The sequence below is a fragment of the Somniosus microcephalus genome, chromosome 32 (genome assembly GCF_052327205.1).
Source record: "Somniosus microcephalus isolate GS21.2 chromosome 32, FLI_Smic_1.0, whole genome shotgun sequence".
NCBI lineage: Eukaryota > Metazoa > Chordata > Chondrichthyes > Squaliformes > Somniosidae > Somniosus > Somniosus microcephalus.
The window spans coordinates 41,229,542-41,250,832 of record NC_141018.1 but is presented as its reverse complement, the minus strand read 5'-3'; the positions used below and the strand labels follow the sequence as shown (position 1 = coordinate 41,250,832).

Here is a 21,291-nt window from a genome sequence, read left to right as displayed (position 1 = left end):
CCCCACACCTTCACCATGAAGCATTCCTACAATGACCAAGCCATTCCTTTCACATTCATCACCATTGCGGGGATACCGTTATGTCTCACTATTCACTGCAACTCACTAAGACACTTCCAAAGGTTCACACAGATCTGTACAATAAGGCAAAGTGTTGAAAATAAAGATTTCAATGTTTGACAACACATAAACAGAAACATTGCATAGAACGCGCAAGTGCCTACCCTTGTGTGTTGTTAGTCGGTATGATTGCACTAGGATGAGGGTGCGTGTGAGGGGTGGCTAGTGAGATGGAGAAGTGATAATATAGATAGGGATGGGTGGGGGTGTGAGGTAAGTTGGTGTGAGTAAGGATGTGCAGGAGTAGGGTAGGGAAGGCACAGTGATGTGGATGTGATGAGTGGCACAGCAGGATGAAGTTGAGATAACAACAGAAAATGCTGGAAAAACTCAGCAGCTCAGGCAACATCTGTGGAGAAAAATTTGAGTTGACGTTTTGGGTCGAAACCCTTCTTCAAAACTGGAAAGAAAATAAAATAAATCAAAGGCAAGACTGCGATCGAACAAAAGAAGAAAAAGAGACAATAAAAGGTATTCGAAGCCAGACGAGATGGTAATAGGCCCGTGGAGACAAAAGGCAGCTGAGATTAGGTGTGAAGTGTACTGGCAGGTAAGAGACAGCTGCCAGGTGAGAGTGGCTTTGCAGTAACGTTTCGTGACCTACTGAGATCATTGAAAGGTTTGCGCCATTGCAGTCAGATACTCCTGACGACATCCCTGCTTTTGCCCTCCTGTGCAATGTGCAACCAGGCTGCGTTGGTGTCCAGTTTGTCTGTCTGTCCTGAAGTCTGTTACTATCCTCCACATGGTTTACTACATTTCCGAGTTTCGTGTCATCTGCAAACTTTGAAATTATGCCCTGTATACCCAAGTCCAGGTTATTAAGATATATCAAAAAGAGCAGTGGTCCTAATACTGATCTCTGGGGAACACCACTCTATACTTCACTCCACTCCAGTGTGATCAACGACCGTTCAACACTACTACAAAAGCAAAATACTGCGGATGCTGGAAATCTGAAATAAAAACAGAAAATGCTGGAAATACTCAGTAGGTCAGGTAGCATCTGTGGAGAGAGAAACAGAGTTAACGTTTCAGGTCGATGACCTTTCGTCAGAACTGGAAAAAGTTAGAGATGTGACAGGTTTTAAGCAAGTGCAGAGGCTGGGAAAGAGGGGAGGGGAGGAAAGAGCAAAAGGGGAAGGTCTGTGATTGGGTGGAAGGCAGGACTAATTAAATGACAAAAGGTATGATTGAACAAAGCATTCACCACTACTGTCTGCTTTCTATCCTTTAGCCAATTTTGTATCTACGCTGCCCTTTAATTCCATGGGTTTCAATTTTTCTAAAAAAAAATCCTCATCAAAGATTGATAGTCATGCTCTATCCTCAACAAATACTGGCTAGGACTGAGATACTTCTCTCTCTCAATGTTACAGGGTACAATTCCAATTTAATGAATTTGGGGAGGGAGGTGGGGGTGGGTGAGGGAAAGAGTGCGTCTATGTTGCAGGGCCATGGGTGAGGTACAGGTAGTGTGTGTTTGGGGCTGGATTTTACCTGCCGAGACGAGCTGGGGGCGGGACTGCTGCCTTCCGAGTTCTAGTCCCGCCCCCAGCGATGTCCGACGCACAGGCTATTTTCCCGATTGGCCTTGTTAAACCCGTTCTGCGGGCTTGCTGGCCAATTAAGGGAAAGCTGGTGTCAGATGATGTCAGTTGATGACGCTTCATCTGCCGGTTGTCTTAAAGGGACATGAACCATTTATTTTTGACAGCATTGAGGTGCTTGTCCATCAAGTCAGAGGGGGTTTATTGTTCACCCTAGGCACGCTACATTCCAGATTAGTTTCCGTATAAGGTCACATTTGGCTTGCTTATAGAAGTGGGTCTTTGTGCCTGGAGAGCGTCCAAATTGTAACCGTAACAATGAAACAATTAAGCAATTTGAAGCAAACTTTAATAATATTCTTACTTTAGATCCAGCACTTGGCAAAAAAAGAAATCTCAAGAAATAAACAGTGCACCAGCAAATATGTAATTCTGAAAATCATAGTTAGTGCATTACATCAATTAAACAAGCCTCTCCGTTAGCACGTATTGATATAAAATTAGAATTAATAGTATACAGGGGTCAATATTTTATTGGTATCAACTGACTGACCTTTAATTGGATATTCTATTAATTACTGAAATGATAAACAATTTAATATAATAAACCACAAATACCATTGCATTCTGGTTAATTGTGGGTTTCATACCTCACACAGCAGTCCTCATTGCGCACAGAAACCTCTATCACACGCACCACCAGTTCCCATTTGGCAAAGCACAATTACAGCCAAAATGTGTTAACTCTCTAACTAAGAAACTGAAAATAAAAAGTACACTGAGTTTTTTTACTGAAATTAATTGTCATCTTTTGCAGAAGACTAACATGTGCAACATCAATGAGCATCTAACATGATCTAATGTGCATGCAGTGCCATGCCAGATCTAATGTGCATACAGCATCACACTGGGATCCGATCTAAATGTGTATACTGCCCCGAATCAAATTCATGATGGGTGGCTTGATGACACGATAAATAGCTGCTCACTAAGCTTTTTCATTGAAATTTTTATGTGATTAATTGACTGTTTTAATTAGCACATCATTGGATAATATTTTAATTTTAACAGTCAGTGTCAGACAGCAGTGCAGGCACCAAAAAGAAACCTTGCTTTTAATGAGAGCAATAGATTTTTGTTGGGTAAGGGTATCAACGGATATGGAGCAAAGGTAGGTAAATGGAGTTGAGGACAGCCATGATCTAACTAAACAGGCTCTGGGGACAGAATGGCTCCCCCTGCAGTGCTAGGTGACATTGGCTGTGTTAAAACATTCACTATTATCGAAGCAACGTGTACTATTTGCTCGATTCCCTGCAGCAGTCTGGTAAAACACATAGAAACACCAAACAGTCCAGCAACTAGACTCATTCAGTTAGACGGAGTGGATTTGGCAAACATCACACTGCAAAATCCCCCTTCCATTTGACAGACAATACTGGTGCCAGACAAAACTATACAAAGAACATGAAGCGCAATTAGTGTAGAAATCATGCTCCCTCAAACTGAGCTTCCAGTTTGCGCCCAGTCCAAAGCCAGACAGCACAGGGGACTTGGAAAAAACCCCAATGAACATACAAAGAATGGATCCAATTGCACACATGTAAAACAAGCCCACTCACAGATGTATAAACCTGAAACAGGCTCAGTCACACATTACAAAACTTGAAAAAAAAAATTCTGCAGCTAAAGCGAGTAATTTTCTGTCCATTTTTCAAGCCTCACAGTTAACAAGAAGGTTTAACTGAAAATGGACCATCTAGTTCCAAACCAGGAAAGTGGTCATCCTAGTTAGAATAAAATTCACCATTAAAACTGCTGGGGTCTGAGGCCTTGTAACAAACCACTATGTAACAGAGATCCCCAATGAGCAGTGTGTATCCACATGTCTACACTTAATAAAGAATAAAAACAATTGAATTTGAATACAGTTTGTAAACTCTGGTTACGAGTACTCTGACGTCCCAACACACCATAACATATTAGGAGCAAACATTCAGTCAACACATTTTTTGGGATAATCCCACAAAGGGATAAAGTCAGCAGGTAACACTGGAGGTGCTCACTCCCATCCATCAGTCCTTCAATACCTATGGAGACAGTGTTCCACTGAAGTGCTCTGAGTGTACCAGCAGCTGAAGGCGGAAGACTAGTTTAAGAATGGCTTTGGCTTCCTTTTCACATGTGCGCACTCCCATCATGGCTGATGTTGTTTTAGTTCCTTAATCCCAGTTTGTTAAAATCTGTAATCTGACAATACTCGTGCCAATGAAGTACAAATCCTGAAGAAACAACCCTTTTTAGCCAATGCTCTTTGTAAATGGAGATTCTGTGTTTCAGGTTTTACTGCATCAGGTCCGGTGAGCTCTCCAATGGCAGAGGATGGACGATGCTGAACGAAAGCTGAAGTGGAGTTCTACTGTTTTCTTCATTTCTGGTCCATTATGTTCTTCAGGCACAGCTTCATGTGTGAGTTTTTATTGCTCATCTGGATTACACAGTCCCGCACTAGTTCAATGAAGATCTGTGGCCAGAGTTTCTGCAGGGATTCATTTTTAACATCAATAAGAGCAGCATCTTTAACCAGTCCCTGAACATATACTTGGCAAAACATCTTTGTTTCCTGATTTTAAATAAAGGAGAAAAAAAGGAAAGGTTTATCAAATAATAATTGTTATTATACAGCTAAATATTATATATTTGTCTGGTCTGTCCATGCCTTGCCCCATGCTCTGCCCCTCAATGTCACCCTGAGATACAGTTCTGGGAGATGCATGCAGGTGCAGCCCAAAGATCCCTTACCCATGGGAAATGCTGGCCTGTACTTTGCGTTTCTCCGTGGCAAGACAGTGAACTCAGTATTGGGGAGATGCAAAGTCGCATCCACCCATTCTGTGAAGCAATGCAGTGATGCTGGATTCATACAATTCTTTTGTTACTGGAATTGACTATGAACAACTGTTGGCCAGTAGAAGCGCGTGTAAGTCACTTTTAGACAGAGAAGTAACCAGATGGACTTGGTGGCTCTTCACCACCAGAGCCCAATCAGATTTAGGCCGCAAATTTAATGGAGGAGGTGGGGTGGGGTGGGGGGACAGCTGGTTTCTGGGTTCCGGTCCCGCTCCCAGCTGCATCCGCACTGGAGACGTGATTTTCCCTTGCTTGACCTTGTTAAGCCCACCTTACCAGCCAATTAACAGGAAGCGGGTCTGATGACGCGTCATCAGCCGGTTTCCTTAAAGGGACCACGTCCACATGGAGTTTGACAGTTGTTCTGTCAGTGTTTGACAGCATTGAGGTGCTGCAAACACTGACAATAACTGCACAAAGGTGAACACTTTCACCCAGGCTCTCCAATGACTCCCTCCATATGCTTATGGAGGGAGTAACAGCATGCAGGGAGGTTCTCTTCCCTTCCAAGAGCGGAAGAGATCTCCCCAGGACACCAACTTACCTTGCACCTCCACCCAACCCCCTCTATCTACTTTATCACTTCCCCATCTCACTAGCCACCCCTCACACTCACCCTCATCCTACTGCAAGCATACCAACTAACACACAAGGGTAGGCACTTGAGAGGTTTAGCCAATGTCCACGTGAAGTTTCTGGTAATGTGTTGTCATACGGTGAAATAAGTGCCCCTTATTGGGCAGATCTGAGCACACCTTGAGAAGTGTCTTACTGAGTTCCAGTGATTGTTCAGTCATAACTTCCCCCCCCCGCTATAGTGATGAGTGTGCATGGAATGGCTTGGACATTAAAGGGATGCTTCACGGTGCTGGCGTGGGATGGTGTTAACCTGGCGCATCATGTGGCAGCCAGGGTTTACAGCGTTAAGTGAAGAAAATCTGGCCATGGTGATGCCATCGCTGGCCTCCCGGCCAGCAATTTTGTCAGGGGCTGATACCCTGTGTCCAGTGCAGCATTGGTGATGTTGGTGTTGGGGCTGATCGTGGAAGGATTCGGACGACCATGGTCTGATTGGCTTCGATGTTGCTGGAATAGATGGCAGCTGCAGGTGAGATGACAGAAGCGATCTGTCAATGGTGAGAGAGGTTCTCCCAATGAGGTGGCACTGGACATACAGTTGGATCTAAAAACTTGTAAGCTAAAGAAATCTCTATGTATTAAAAATGCAGTAACCAACATTTTCTGCGCTCTGAAACTCACCATCTGCAATATGGCATCCTTTACACCACTTCTGCAGCTGTCAGCTTTTCACAAACATCAGAGTAGACTTAAATGTACACCAGGTTGAGCTGGCGTGTTCCCCGAACAGCGGGTAACCCGTGGGGGAGAAGGTAAAATTAGAAGTAAGCCTCAAAATACTCTTAAATTTGCTCTTAACAAGCTACTTAAGTAGCTGAATTGTATCCCCCGCCGCTTGGTGTCGGGTCAGTTCTCCGCTGACAGACCCGACACCTGGGAGACTCGCGTGGCGGCTAGTTGACAGCGGGTTTCCTACCCGGTCAATCTTTACTATTTTGACAGCGGACCCGCCCCCTCAGCGCTATTAAATTCGCGGCTTTAGAGAGCAGTGATCAAACACAACTACAGCAATCTCACTTTAAAATGATTTAAGCTGTCCAATTCTACAAAATATATACTATATTTGTTGATTTTCTTACAAGATGATAACACTATGTTGACACAGGAATGCGATGAAACACAATTAAAAGACATGAACTGCAATGGTTTAGTGTATCTGAGATTTTAACCTTAAAAATTTGAAGCCATTTCCATTATTTAATTAGTTACGTTGATCACCCCAAGAAGTGAATAGTCCTGCCTTTAGTTCATTGGCATTAAAAGTATTAACAAAGGTAGCTTAGGGCTAAGAGCAAGAAATGGATTGCAAGTCAAATGTTAAATTAAAACATAGATGTCATTTCTGGGAGGTGGAATCCATTTACACTGTTTGCCCCCAATGTCAATTATTCCCAGGTCAGGTATAAAGCACTTTCTACTTTGTCCAAATGTACAACTAGAACAGCACTCCTTATTGCATTCAGAGTCAACTGTTCCATTGTTCACACCAGCTATCCTGTGCCTCTGTTCTATACTAATATGTGCTGACAGAGGGGCAGTTCTGTGCTGTTAAATTGGGCTTGTGAAGGAATAGCCATATTCAGAAAAATACACCAGCCTATGAACAGAATTTTGACTTTATGACATACTGGGTCTGGAAGCCTTAAAAATCAAAAGATGTAAACAGCATACAAGCTTTTGAGATAAGATAGGTTATTGACACTGAAACAATAGCCCTATTGAAGCAGCAGGTTAGAGGTTCCAGGAAGTCTGCAGCTTGGAAAGAACACAATAGCTATACCCAGTTTAAGTGTTATAAACCAACACTTCGGAAAGAAACACAGAACATTAAAGAAACAAGTGCCTTTGTAAAAATGACATCAAATGAAACATGGAGACACGAATCTGTGGTACAACCAACTGGGGTAAATAAGAATTGCATAGATCACTCTAGTTGAGGTGTTTTTAATTTACACGTTGTAAAAAGAATTACACAGAATGCCTTCGTAAAAATAACATCAAATGAAACACAGGAGGCAACAGCCATCACATTGTTTTTGTGTTGAACTTGGAACACCTAGGAGACACGAAGTCTATGGTGCAACCAGTTGAGGTGTTCTAAATGCAAAAGAAACATAGAAACATAGAAGATAGGAACAGGAGTAGGCCACTCGAGCCTGCTCCGCCATTCAACGCAATCATGGCTGATCATCCAAATTCAATACCCGGTACCTGCTTTCTCCCCATACCCCTTGATCCCTTTAGCCTTAAGAAATGTATCCAACTCCTTCTTGAATATATTTAATGAATTGGCCTCTACTGCCCTCTGTGGTAGAGAATTCCACAGGTTCACCACTCTCTGGGTGAAGTAATTCCTCCTCATTTCTGTCCTAAAAGGCCTACCCCTTATCCTTAGACTGTGACCCCTGGTTCTGGATTCCCCGACCATCGGGAACATCCTCCCTGCATCTAGTCTGTCCAGTCCTGCCAGAATTTTATAAGTTTCAATGAGATCCCCTCTCATTCTTCTAAACTACAGCGAGTACAAGCCCAATTGACCCAAGCTCTCCTCATACGTCATTCCTGCCATCCCAGGTATCAGCCTGGTGAATCTTCGCTGAACTCATTCCATGGCAAGCATATCCTTCCTCAGATAAGGCGACCAAATCTGCACACAATACTCAAGATGTGGTCTCACCAAGGCCCTGTACAACTGGAGCAAGACATCCTTGTTCCTGTACTCAAACCCTCTTGCTATGAAGGCCAACATACCATTTGCCTTCTTAACCGCCTGCTGCACCTGCATGCTTACCTTCAGCGACTAGTGCACAAGGACACCCAGGTCTCATTGCACTTCCCCTTCTCCCAATCTATTGCCATTCAGATAATAATCTGCCTTCCTGTTTTTGACACCAAAGTGGATAATCTCACATTTATCCACGTTATATTGCATCTGCCATGCTTCTGCCCAATCACCCAACCTGTCCACATCATCCTCTAGTTTTTTGGCATCCTCCTCACAGCACACACGTCCACCCAGCTTTGTGTCATCTGCAAATTTGGAGATATTACATCTAGTTCCTTTGTCTAGATTATTAATATGTAATATGTATAATTAATATATACAAACAGGAGACTTTGATAAAAATGACATCAAGTAGAACCACTGCTGTCACATTGTTTGTATGATAAGCCTGAGACACCTACACAGCAGACATAATTCTGCAAGCTAACAGCTGAACTGACTGTAAGAATAGAAGGAGTCAACAGAAAAATGACTAGAGATAATTAGCTTACATCAGCAGAAAACTTCAACGGATATACTACTGTAGAAAGGGTATAAATATAGAATTTTCAAATGGGAAGATAGGATTCACTTGAAGGGGCAAAGCGATTCTCACGCTTCAGAGGCAGGCTCTAAGTTTTTAACTCTTTGAGTCTCGGGTATCAAAGGTATTTGATTTTGGTGGATATCACAGAATCCCCACAGTGCAGATAGAGGCCATTTCGGCCCATCGAGCCTGCACCGACACATATCCCACCCTATCCCCGTAACCCCACGTATTTAATCCCCTAACACTAAGGGTCAATTTATCATAGCCAAATCAACCTAACCCGCACATCCTGGAATAAGACTAAGAAATGTAAAAATGTAACAAAGTTAAGATTTGAGAATAAGGATCTCTGATAAGAATTGTAAGCTATTTGTATTTGGAACTGTTAATGTTGCAATTGAATCACCAGCTGTAAGTTATATGTCAGTTTTTTAATAAATCTATATTTTTTTAGAATTATCTCACATAGTACTTCTGTATCAAAATTGCGAACTCAATCTCTGTACACTCTTTGGTGAGGAGTTGCAGAATTCTGGAGGAGTTTTCTGGACCCTCATAATATCCGGAAGGTTACAGTCTAGTTAAACTTATTAAAAGTGCTATCTGGAGGACGGTAACATCTCCAGGTCGTTCCTTTCCTTTAGGGAGAGATAGTCTGACTCTTTAGACCCAATTAAGCGTCTTTAGGATTCGGCTACCTCTAACTTTAGTTGAAGGTGAACGTCTGGGGAATACGCCTGATCTGGGTAGCCTGAAAGGGGCTAGGACTAGTAACGATCCTTTCAGGCTGAGACTGCCCAAATTCATTTTGTGTCGAACCATTTTGTGCTACAGCAGAGCAGACTTTAATCTCATCAGTCTGGACTGAATTTGAACCCAAGTCACTGTTACCAGGTTGGTAGCGATTCATTAAGTTTTGGGTCAGAAGAAAAATAATACGAGCTGTGTAATGAGAAAGCAATGAATGCTAAACTATTACCAGACTTCAATAATCATTTAACAGTCATTAGATTTTTATTACACAGCTTCAGAGGAAAGGGTTTTGCGACACATGACATTGTCTATTTCATACATTATCCCAGCAATTGGACCAAGATTGTCCCATCGCAGCTCACCAGAGAACAGGCAGGAATGGAACTTCCCACTGTATAGTGCATGTTGCACAGGATGGACTTTTAATGATCAGCATCAAACTATTGGTTCACATATAAACAGACATCAGTCACGATAGCAACCCAAATCTCAGGTTTTCTTTCTTTAGATTTTAATGAATGAAAACACTAACTTTTCTTAAAAGTGCTAGTGAACGTGACAGATACAGAATTCCCACATTCCCTGTGAACCTGCTGTACCTCTTGCACCTTCGTGCAGTTTTTTAGTGAACTATTAACCAGGATGTGAAACTCGTACACTGGTGTGACGTCCTTAAATTTTCACCACATGTGCAATTTTTACAATGATATGCTAATTCTTATTTTAAATTCCCTTCTGTCAGGATACTGTATGGTGGATTAACATTACTGGCTGTGATCTATTGCATTTCTTACTGGGTACAAATTTAATACAGAACAGACTCTGACGTTAGTTAGCAATGACTGTGAGGTATAATCAGGCCCAGCAGTCAGAAAAACAACTCCTTCACAGTAATTAGTGCAAACATTCACTCTACTCCCACCTCTCTAACAATCATTGCAACTTGGAAATAAAATGTGCATTTCAGCACTCTTTCTAGGATTTCACTGAAGACTAATTATGGAATTTTATTACTGTGCCCACTTCAACTGTGAGCACACCCTTTCAAACTTGGGTTGCATCTGTAGAAAGCATTTAGAGCTGTTTAACTCTGGGGTGCAGTATTGGTAGTTACAGATCTGGTACTGGGGGTAGCAGCAACTTGAGGGGATGAAATCGAGAGCATTACCGAAAATCGGTGTATTGGTTTTGTTGTGATTTGCTCTATAGTGTATTGAAGCCCTTACAATAAATAAGCCCAGTGACACCACTGCAGTGCTGTAGAAAATGGCACATAAAACGCGATGATTTCTAACTGAGATGTGCTTACCTTCAATTGTTCAGTAGTGATGTCCTTATTGGAGTAATTCAGGATGGCTCGGCCCACGGTCTCACCTCCAAGCTTTATACTGTCCTTAGTCTCCTCCAGGGCGACCCCCGATTTCTTTCCTTTCCCCTCCAGTATGAAATGCAGCTGCTTCTTCCTTGGAAGACAAAAAAAGTTACAATTTATGGTCTTTTTCTCCTCGGTCTTTTAATCAAAGACAGCCACATCTCACCACTTTCTAATAAAGCATCTGGGCCTGGAAAATACGAACAACATTCTGACAGGTGAAGTACCTGGAATGGAGCACGCAGCCTCTAGTGTATGGGGGGGTGCCTCTTTCCTGGTTTGTGCTGGTTACAATTCATCTCATTTCATGGCAATTCACAACACCAACATGCACTCAAACACAGGATGTGAAAGCAGCACCTCGACACCATCAGTTAGCATTAGAGCGATGGAGCAACTATGCAAGGAATGCAACACAGCTGATAAACTACTGGAAGTTTTCAACCTCAGCAAAGCAAACATCAAGTCACTAATACAAAAGCAAAATACTGCGGATGCTGGAAATCTGAAATAAAAACAAAATGCTGGAAATATTCAGCAGGTCAGGCAGCATCTGTGGCGCGAGAAGGTCAGGCAGCATCTGTGGCGCGAGAAATGACCTGAAACATTAACTCTGTTTCTTTCTCCACAGATTCTGCCTGATCTGCTGAGTATTTCCAGCATTTTCTGTTTTTATATCAAGTCACTAAGATTGAGACCATCAATTCAGCTGCCTCTGCCACCTCTCTGCAGCCTTTGACATGGTCAACCACACCATCCTCCTACAACAACTTTCCGCCGTTGTCCAGCAAAGTGGGACTGGCTCACTTGGTTCCATTCTTACTTATCCAATCCTAGCCAGAGAATCTGCTGCAATAGATTCTCTTCCCGCCCCTGCACTATTACCTCTGGAGTTCCCCAAGGATCTACCCTTGTCCCCCTCCTATTCCTCATCTACATGCTGCTCCTCGGCAACATCATCCAAAGACATGATGTCAGGTTCCACATGTATGCTGATGACACCCAGCTCTACCTCTCCATCACATCTCAACCCCTCCACTGTCTCCGTGTTGTCAAACTGCTTGTCCGGCATCCAATCCTGGATGAGGTACAGTTTTCTGCAGTTAAACATCGGGAAGCCATTGTCTTCACCCCCCCCCCCCCCCCCTCCCATCCCCCCAACAAACTCCATTTCCTCGCCACTGATTCCATTCTCCTTCACGGCCACTGTCTCAGACTGAACCAGACTGTTCACAGCCTCAGCATCAGCATCCTACTTGACCGAGCTGAGCTTCCAACCCCATATTCTTTCCATTACAAAGACTGCCTACTTCCACCTCCATAACATTGCCCGTTTCTACCCCTGCCTCAGCCCATCTGCTGCTGAAACCTTCATCCGTGCTTTTGTCACCTCCAGACTCAACTATTCTAATACCCTCCTAGCCGGTCTCCTATTTTCCATTAACTTGAGCTCATTCAAATCTATACTCACTTTATCCTAACTCACACCAAATCTATACTCACTTTATCCTAACTCACACCAAATCTATACTCACTTTATCCTAACTCACACCAAATCTATACTCACTTTATCCTCTCACACCAAATCTATACTCACTTTATCCTAACTCACACCAAATCTATACTCACTTTATCCTAACTCACACCAAATCTATACTCACTTTATCCTCTCACACCAAATCTATACTCACTTTATCCTAACTCACACCAAATCTATACTCACTTTATCCTAACTCACACCAATTTCTTTTCACCCATCACCCCTGTGCTCACTGACTTGCACTGGCTCTTGATCCCCCAATTTAAAATTCTGATCTTTGCGTTCAAATCCCTCTATGGTCTCGTCCCTCCCTGTCTCTGCAACCTTCTCAGGCCCTGCAACCACCCCACCACCCCCCGAGAACTCTGCATTCCTCCAACACTTAGATCTTACGCATCCTTCACCCCACCATTGGCGGCTGTGGCTTCAGCAGTCTAGGCCCTAAGCACTGGAATTTCCTCCCAAAACCTCTCCTTTAAGACCCTGCTTGAAACCCACTTCGTTGAACAAGCTTTTAGTCACCCCATCTAATCTCCTTTGACTCAGCGTCAATTTTTTCTGATTTCGCTTCTGTGTAGCATCTTGGGTGTGTCCCTATGTTAAAGGCACTATAAAAATGCAAGTTGCTGTTGTTAAGAACTCACGCCATGATCCTGCCTTTGCATTACCCTATCTCACCACATACTTAGCATTTTCCCAGCTCTGATCCACCTCTACCCATGGTCTACTTGATCCCATTCCCAATCCCTCAACCCCAAATCCACTCCTACCCCATCTCCACCTACTGCCTTACATGCGTCACCCCCTCAGTTTGAACTACAAGAAAACAGTCTTGGTGACAATCAAATGTGGGGCAGCTCATATACAAAGGATGCCGAAGCTGGAACTTTAAATCTGTGGGTCAGAAGATTTATTTTGGAGATCAACCAACACTGTCAAAAGGTTCCTTTCAGTCATTGTACCTTTACTTTCTAAACACTATGATCTGGATTATCCCAGTTGGAATTGTGAAGGGTGAATGTTGCGCCATTAAAACAGATTAGTCCCTTGTGATCAGTGTTATGAGCTGGGCTCTCAGCACATTCTAAATCTGGTTGAAGCCATTTCCTGCTCATAAAGCCCAGTGGTCAGGGCTGAGTATATAGTCTGATGAGATGAGTTACACACAAGATTCAATTTACAGCATCTCATCCAAAATGTTTACATTTATAAGTGTAAACTATGTGACTTCATCCACTGATAACATTTCCTATAGTGGAGCCCTTCTCCACCTAACCCAGCAAGATCAAGCTGCTATCACACGAGTTGTGGCACAGTCATGTCCATCATGGCATGGCACACTATTCCATGATTAGGACCATATATTTGTAATTTTTACAGCAACTTCAACATAAATCTCTTCTCTGGCAATAAAAAGATAGGTACTCTGCTCACTATATCATTCAAGGGTTGGCTACATTATAGAAGTAAAAAAAAACTTGCATTTCTATAGCACCTTTCACGACTTCAGGTTGTCCCAAAGTGCTTTACAGCCAATTAAGTACTTTTTCAAGTGTAGTCACTGTAGGAAGTACATAGTCTAATGGTGCTTCAGAGTTCACCCAGTATAAAGGGGGTGTGCGGGGAAGTTAAATGTAGCATTCAGAATGTTGACACCCTAGAACGAAAGCTTTCGTCCACTCACAGGAGTACAGGATTTCTTCGGCCCGGGATAGTTTGAGGTTCTATTTTTATAAACTGCATGAACTTTCTGATGAGCTCAGTGTTTCTAATGAGAGCTGGGTCTCAGTTCAAACTCTGCCAGCAGTACTGTGAATATTTTTTTTAACCAGTTACCACCGTGAAACCAGCGTCACTGCCATATACGCTAGTAACTGACGTTTCTTTTACAGGAGACGGGTAAAGCACATTATTCTGACAACTTATAAAGGTCAAGTTTCAGGACCGCTATAATAGCCAAACACACTTCACAGATAAATCTGTACAGTAATCAGTTTGATCCTGTAAATATTCTGTTACAAACTTCATCACTGTAAAGTTCTAGTGATTCACAAGAGACAGGCATTCTTGTGGAATCTGGTACATCCATCAACTTCCAAACTTATACTTAATCACTTTAAGGGCTACACCCAGTAAACTGTAGTCAATATTGGTTAATGAGAGCAAGATTTTTACAATAGAATGTTTCATTTTCAAACAGACCAGACTGAAAGATTACTGCAATAAGCAGAGACTGTAAAGCTATGACAATCTACTATATTCTATCTATAGGCTGTATATATTCTATTCCATTTATATTAAACATTAGAATTAGGAGCAGGAATAGGCCATTCGGCCCTTTGAGCCTGCTCCACCATTCAATAATATCATGGCTGATCTTCAACCTCAACTCCACTTTCCTGCACTATCCCCATATCCCTTGATTCCCCTAGAGTCCAAAAATCTATCTCAGCCTTGAATATGCTCAACGACTCTGCATCCACAGCCCTTTGGGGTAGAGAATTCCAAAGATTCACAACTCTCTAGCATTCACTAGTGGATGCATTGGTATTAATCTTCCAGAATTCCCTAGATTCCAGAACAGTCCCCAAGGATTGGAAGGTAGCAAACATAACCCTGCTATTTAAGAAAGGAGGAACAGAAAAAACGGGAAGCTATAGGCCAGTTAGCCTGACATCAGTTGTCGGGAAAATGCTAGAATCTATTATTAGGGACGTGGTAACAGGGCACTTAGAAAATCGTAATATGATTAGGCAAAGTCAACATGGTTTTATGAAAGGGAAATTGTGTTTGACAAATTTATTAGAGATTTTTGAAGATGTAACTAGTTGGATGGATAAGGGGGAACCAGTGGATGAAGTGTATTTGGATTTTCAAAAAGCATTCAATAAGGTACCACACAAGGGGTTATTACACAAAATTAGGACTCATGGGATTGGGGGTAATACATTAGCATGGATTGAGGATTGGTTAATGGACAGAAAACAGAGAGTAGGAATAAACGGGACTTTTTCGGGTTGGCAGGCTGTAACTAGCGGGGTACTGCAAGGATCAGTGCTTGGGCCTCAGCTATTTACAATCTATATTAATGACTTGGATGAAGGGACTGAGTGTAACATATCCAGGTTAGGTGGGAAAGTAAGTGGTGAGGAGGATACAAAGAGGCTGCAGAGAGATATAGATAGGTTGACTGAATGGGCAAGAACATGGCAAATGGAATACAATGTGGGGAAAGTGTGAAGTTATCCACTTTGGTAGGAAAAACAAAAAAGCTGAATATTTTTTAAATGGTGAAAGACTGGGAAATGTTCAGAGGGACCTGGGTGTCCTTGTACATGAATCACAGAAAATTAACATGCAGGTACAACAAGCAATTAAGAAAGCAAATGGTATATTAGCTTTTGTTACAAAGGGATTAGAGTATAAGAGTAAAGAAGTCTTACTACAATTATACAGGGCATTGGTGAGGCCACACCTGGAGTACTGTGTACAGTTCTGGTCTCCTTACCTAAGGAAAAACATACTTGCCTTAGAAGGAGTGCAACAAAGGTTCACTAGACTGGTTCCTGGGATGGGGGGATTGCCCTATGAGGAGAGATTGAGTAGACTAGGCCTATATTCCCTAGAGTTTAGAAGAATGAGAGGTGATCTAATTGGAACATATAAAATTCTTAAGGAACTTCACAGGGTTAATGCTGGGAAAATGTTTCCCCTGGCTGGGGAATCTAGAACACGGGGTCACAGTCTCAGAATAAGGGGTAGGTCATTTAGGACTGAGATGAGGAGAAATTTCTTCACTTAAAGGATTGTGAATCTTTGGAATTCTCTACCCCAGAGAGCTGTGAATGCTTAGTCGTTGAATATATTCAAGACAGAGGTCGATAAATTTTTGGGAACGAAGGGAATTAAGGGATATGGGGATAGTGTGGGAAGGTGGAGTTGAGGTAGAAGATCAGCCATGATCTTGTTGAATGGCGGTGCAGGCTCAAAGGGCCCAAATGGCCTACTCCAGCTCCTATTTCTTATGTTCTTATGTTCTCTGAATGAAGAAATTCCTCCTCATCTCAGTCTTAAAAGGCCGACCCCTTATCCTGAGACAATGCTCCCCTAGTTCTAGACTCTCCAGCCAGGGGAAACAACCTCTCAGCATCTACACTGTCAAGCCCTCTAAGAATTTTATACATTTCAATGAGATCACCTCTACATTCTGTATATACTTCATTCATCTGTATTCTATATTCATAAAAATCATAGAAATTTACAGCACAGAAGGAGGTCATTCGGCCAGCCAACAAAGAGCTATCCACCCTAATCCCACTTTCCAGCACTTTGTCCATAGCCTTGTAGGTTACGGCACTTCAAGTGCATATCCAAGTACTTTTTAAATGTGATGAAGGTCTCTGCCTCTACCACCCTTTCAGGCAGTGAGTTCCAGACCCCCACCACCCTCTGGGTGAAAACATTTCTCCTCAAATCCCCTCTAAACCTCCGACCAATTACTTTAAATCTATGCCCTCTGCTTATTGACCCTTCTGCTAAGGAAATTGGTCCTTCCTATCCACTCTATCTAGGCCCCTCATAATTTTATACGCTTCAGTTGGGTCTCTCCTCAGCCTCCTCTATTCCAAAGAAAACAAACCCCAGCCTATCCAATCTTTCCTCATAGCTAAAATTCCCCAGCCCTGGCAACATCCTCGTAAATCTCCTCTGCACCCACTCTAGTGCAATCACATCTTTCCTGTAATGTGGTGACCAGAACTGCACGCAGTATTCCAGCTGCTGCCTAATTCGTTTTTTTATACAGTTCAAGCATAATCTCCCTGTTCTTATATTCTATGCCTCGGCTAATAAAGGCATGTATCCCATATGCCTTCTTAACCACCTTATCTATCTATCCTGCTACTTCAGGGATCTGTGGACATGCACTCCAAGGTCCCTCTAATCTTCTGCACTTCTCAATGTCCTACCTTGTTAGCCGTCCCCAATTGCATTACCTCACACTTCTCCAGATTGAATTCCAGTTGCCACTGTTCTGCCCACCTGACCAGTCCATTGAGATCTTCCTGCAGTCTGCAGCTTTCTTCTTCATTATCAACCACACGGCCAATTTTAGTATCATCTGCAAACTTCTTAATCATACTTCCTACATTTAAGTCCAAATCATTGATATATACCACAAAAAGCAAAGGACCCAGTACTGAGCCCTGCGGGACCCCACTGGAAACAGCCTTCCAGTCACAAAAACACCCTTCAACCATTATCTTTTGTTTCCTGCCTCTGAGCCAATTTTGGATCCAACTTGCCACTTTGCCTTGGATCCCATGGGCTTTTACTTTCGTGGCCAGTCTGCCATGCGGGACCTTATCAAAAGCCTTGCTAAAATCCATATAAAATATATCAAACGCGCTAACCTCATCGACCTCCCTTGTTACTTCCTCAAAAAATTCAATCAAGTTAGTCAGACACGACCTTCCCTTAACAAATCCATGCTGACTGTCCCTGATTATTCCATGCCTTTCTAAATGAAGATTTATCCTGTCCCTCAGAATTTTTCCCAATAATTTTCCCGCCACCGAGGTTAGGCTGATTGGCCTGTAATTACTCGGTCTATCCCTTTCTCCCTTTTTAAACAATGGTACAACGTTAGCAGTCCTCCAGCACCACACCTGTAGCCAGAGAGGATTGGAAAATGATGGTCAAAACCTCTGCTATTTCCTCTCTTACTTCTCTTAACAGTCTGGGATACATTTCATCCAGGCCTGGGGATTTATCCACTTTCAAAGATGCTAAATCCCTTAATACTTCCTTTTTCACTATGTTTATTTCATCTAATATTTCACACTCCTCCCTTATTGCAATTTCTGCATCGTACCTCTCTGTGAAAACAGATGCAAAGTATTCATTAAGAACCATACCCATGTCTTCCGCTTCCTCACACAGGTTACCTTTATGGTCCCTAATAGGCCCTATTCTTACTTTAGTTATCCTCTTGTTCTTAATGTATTTATAAAACATCTTTGGGTTTTCCTTGATTTTCCTTGCCAATATTTTTTCATGCCCTCTCTTTGCTTTCCTAATTTCCTTTTTAATTTCACCCCTGCACTTTCTATACTCCTCTCGGCTTTCTGCAGTATTGAGTCTTTGGTATCTGTCATAAGCTTCCCTTTTTTTCTTTATCCTACCCTGTTAGTCCCACCCTATGGGCTTTATGTACTAAATTCTATGTATACATCCTATATTCTATGGGCTGCATGTACATTTTATGTATATACTACTTTCTATCTATGTGCTGCATGTATTGCATTCTATGTATATGCTCCAGGTACTATATTCTATATACCATATGCATTATGTTCCACTTATTTGCTGTATGTACTATTTTATATGTAAATGCTGTATGTACTATATTCCAAGTTCAAGACACAGCAGAGATGAAGTGAGACAGAAGTTGAGTGAGTAAGACAGTTTTGATTCTTAAGGGAATTTGGTGCTGAAGGGAGGTCAAGCTCCGCTGTCTGGACAGGTCAGATAAGAGATGGTCCAGTCACATTTAGAAAGGACCAGTAGACAGATATAGCAGGGCTATAGGGACAGCTCGTGATGTGTGCAACAAGCAAGATGCGGGCCATCCTGGACCCATGAGGTATCAGGGGAACATATTTACATGAAGTGTCAGAAGGCTGTGATTCTCAAGCTGAATATGACTGAGCCCAAGGAACAATTGTCCATACAATGCAAAAAATGGTATGGGAAGAGTTTTCTGTAACACATGTTTCAGATGATGGTCACCCCACTGATTGAGAGAATATCAGAATTGGATAGCAAAGCAAGAGAGGATAAGTTAGTGCGAGCCCTACGACAGACAGAACAAAACAAAAGCTGAAAATGCAGGAGATCCCTGAGAGTCTAGAATTGTTTTACAGGTAAATGCATTTCGATACCTATAAAGTAGACAATGGCTGAAGGAAGAGTAGCGAGGTGCAATGCCATGGCACTGTGGGAAGTAGAGGGAAAGTGAACAAGGGAATAGGAAGGCAGTAGTTGTAGGTGACTCTATAATTAGAGGTGTAGATAATCTTTTCTGTAGTCATGACCAGGAGTCTCATATGGTATGCTATCTCCCATGTGTAAGGGGATAGGACATAATGGTGAACACTGAGAAACTTTTGAAAAGGGATGGTGAACAGCCAGAAGTTCTGATTCACATGGGAACCAACAACACGCAAAATAGCATGTTTGAGGTCTTGCAAGTTTCAGGGGCTAGGGAACAGATTAAAGCACAAAATCTTCAGGGTAGTAATGTCAGGATTTCAAAACCAGTGGCCTAAAACATGGGAATTGTGCCTTTAGCAGGGAAGGACTGCCAACTAGTGCTCAATGGTATTACATGACATGGGTTTGTGTTTGCAATTCTCCCTGGGTAAATTCCCCATCAGTAATTTCTTCTGTGAATAATTGAGATGCATTAGATATAGTACAGATAGAATGTAGAATATATACAGAACAGCCTAGATTTTATGATAGAAATAATGGTGAGGCTATCAGCGATCACTGTTATTATGGAGTAAACTGGACAACAACTTTTGGTGTCCGCACATGTGCAGTTAAACGTGGAAATCAGGAAGTTGCCGTCTGAGATGCTCCGCTCCTCCAGGAGCTTCGCTATACCTGTATCTTGCCAAGAGACTCGACATTCTAATATATGGAAGGGCATGAAGCTGTGGTACTTATCCACTAGAGACCCACTAAATGTGCCAGAAAGTGTTCAGCCTTGACAATTCACAGGTTAGTGAATTTATAACGGCGAGATAAGTCTTAAAATTTACTTCTAAAAGTGTGGAGTCTCATTCCTTCAGATTTTAATTATTGTTGGAGATTTAAAAAATTATTTTTTTAATTTTTTCTTTCTGTCTCTCTTTTATCTCTCTCTCAATTCCATCTTTCCCTCTCATTATTTCGCTGTCTGTACATGATTTGACATTGAATTCACTATTCTAACTTACACTTCCTCATTTAGACTCTGCTTATCTCAGTAAGGACTCTTCAATCTGATTGGTTAAGGAGACACACCTTTGATTGCCTTGTTCACATAGGCCCCAGAGCCCCTGTTGACGGTGCCATGCCGAAATGGCTCTCTAATTACCGCAAGTCGCAGTGCAAAAGCCCACAGAAAGTCTGTGGGCAAGTGTAAGTGTGTTGAACGGCTAGTGCCGTTCGTTCGCCACAGATTGCAAAATCCGGGCCAATATACTGCAGATAGAATGTTGCATATAGGTATCTGCCGTGACTCTGGTAGCTCTCTCACCTCAATCAGAAGGTTGTGATGGTGGGTTCAAGCCCCACTCTCGAGACTTCAGTGTAGTATTGAGCGAGTGCTGCACTGTTGGAGATGCCATCCTTTGGATGAGACATTAAACTGAATACACATCCTATGAATCTAGAAGATATCCAAACCACTGTCTCATTCCTCTGCACACAAATGATGCACAATGATGTGGAAATGCTGAAACGCCCAGATGTGGCGAGTTGGACATTCCACAACGTCTGCTTTGAGTGAGAACTGAGTGAGAACATTACAAGAGACATAGCTGTCTAAGAGACTAGGAGACTAAGCTCCTTGAACTTAGAGGATAAATTGTGCAATGTTCTGCTTCTGGTGTGCAGTCTTGCTAGACAGGGGCACGGGTTGCAGATTGCGCCCTATGGTATTAAGTGACCTATTTGCAATCTGTGCTTCTGACTAGTGGAGCTCCAGGTTAGGAGCCGAACCTTGCAGAACCATTAGATGTCATATTTGATCTCAGGAATCATATTTTTTATGAGCTTTCCTTGTGTTATTTATTTAAATATTAACAATGTGTAAGAGGTAGTTTATCTTCCTGTATTTTCTGAAAGTCACATACAATTCAAAGCAACAGATGTAGATTTTCCAAAATCTTGTACACCAGACATTAGATTCCTTATTAGTGGCTGTGCCCTTTGTTTTTGCTGCTGATTTCTCCTTCGTATTCATTTATTTCTCCCAAAACAGATTAAAAAGTTCCTTGTAAAATATTGACCAAAACAACAGCTTGTCTGGGGACAAATTGCAGA

The 21,291-nt window shown here is 42.3% G+C and overlaps 1 protein-coding gene across 7 annotated transcripts in view; it reads right to left on the bottom strand.

Moving 5' to 3' along the window:
• Window positions 1-2,002: 2,002 nt before the first annotated feature.
• Window positions 2,003-21,291, bottom strand: part of lrrc49 (leucine rich repeat containing 49) — a 423,652-nt gene continuing 404,363 nt past the window's right edge. For 3 of the 7 annotated variants that reach the window (XM_085972505.1, XM_085972503.1, XM_085972500.1), the window contains 2 exons: window positions 10,596-10,749; window positions 2,003-4,293 (listed from right to left, as the gene is read on the bottom strand). In XM_085972505.1, coding sequence (XP_085828631.1) covers window positions 4,099-4,293; window positions 10,596-10,749 — 349 coding nt within the window. In that variant the 3' untranslated portion in view covers window positions 2,003-4,098. Of the gene's footprint in view, window positions 4,294-5,839; window positions 5,930-10,595; window positions 10,750-21,291 lie in introns of those variants that run through there. The other 4 variants (XR_015074388.1, XM_085972501.1, XM_085972504.1 and 1 more) reach the window with 4 other exon arrangements.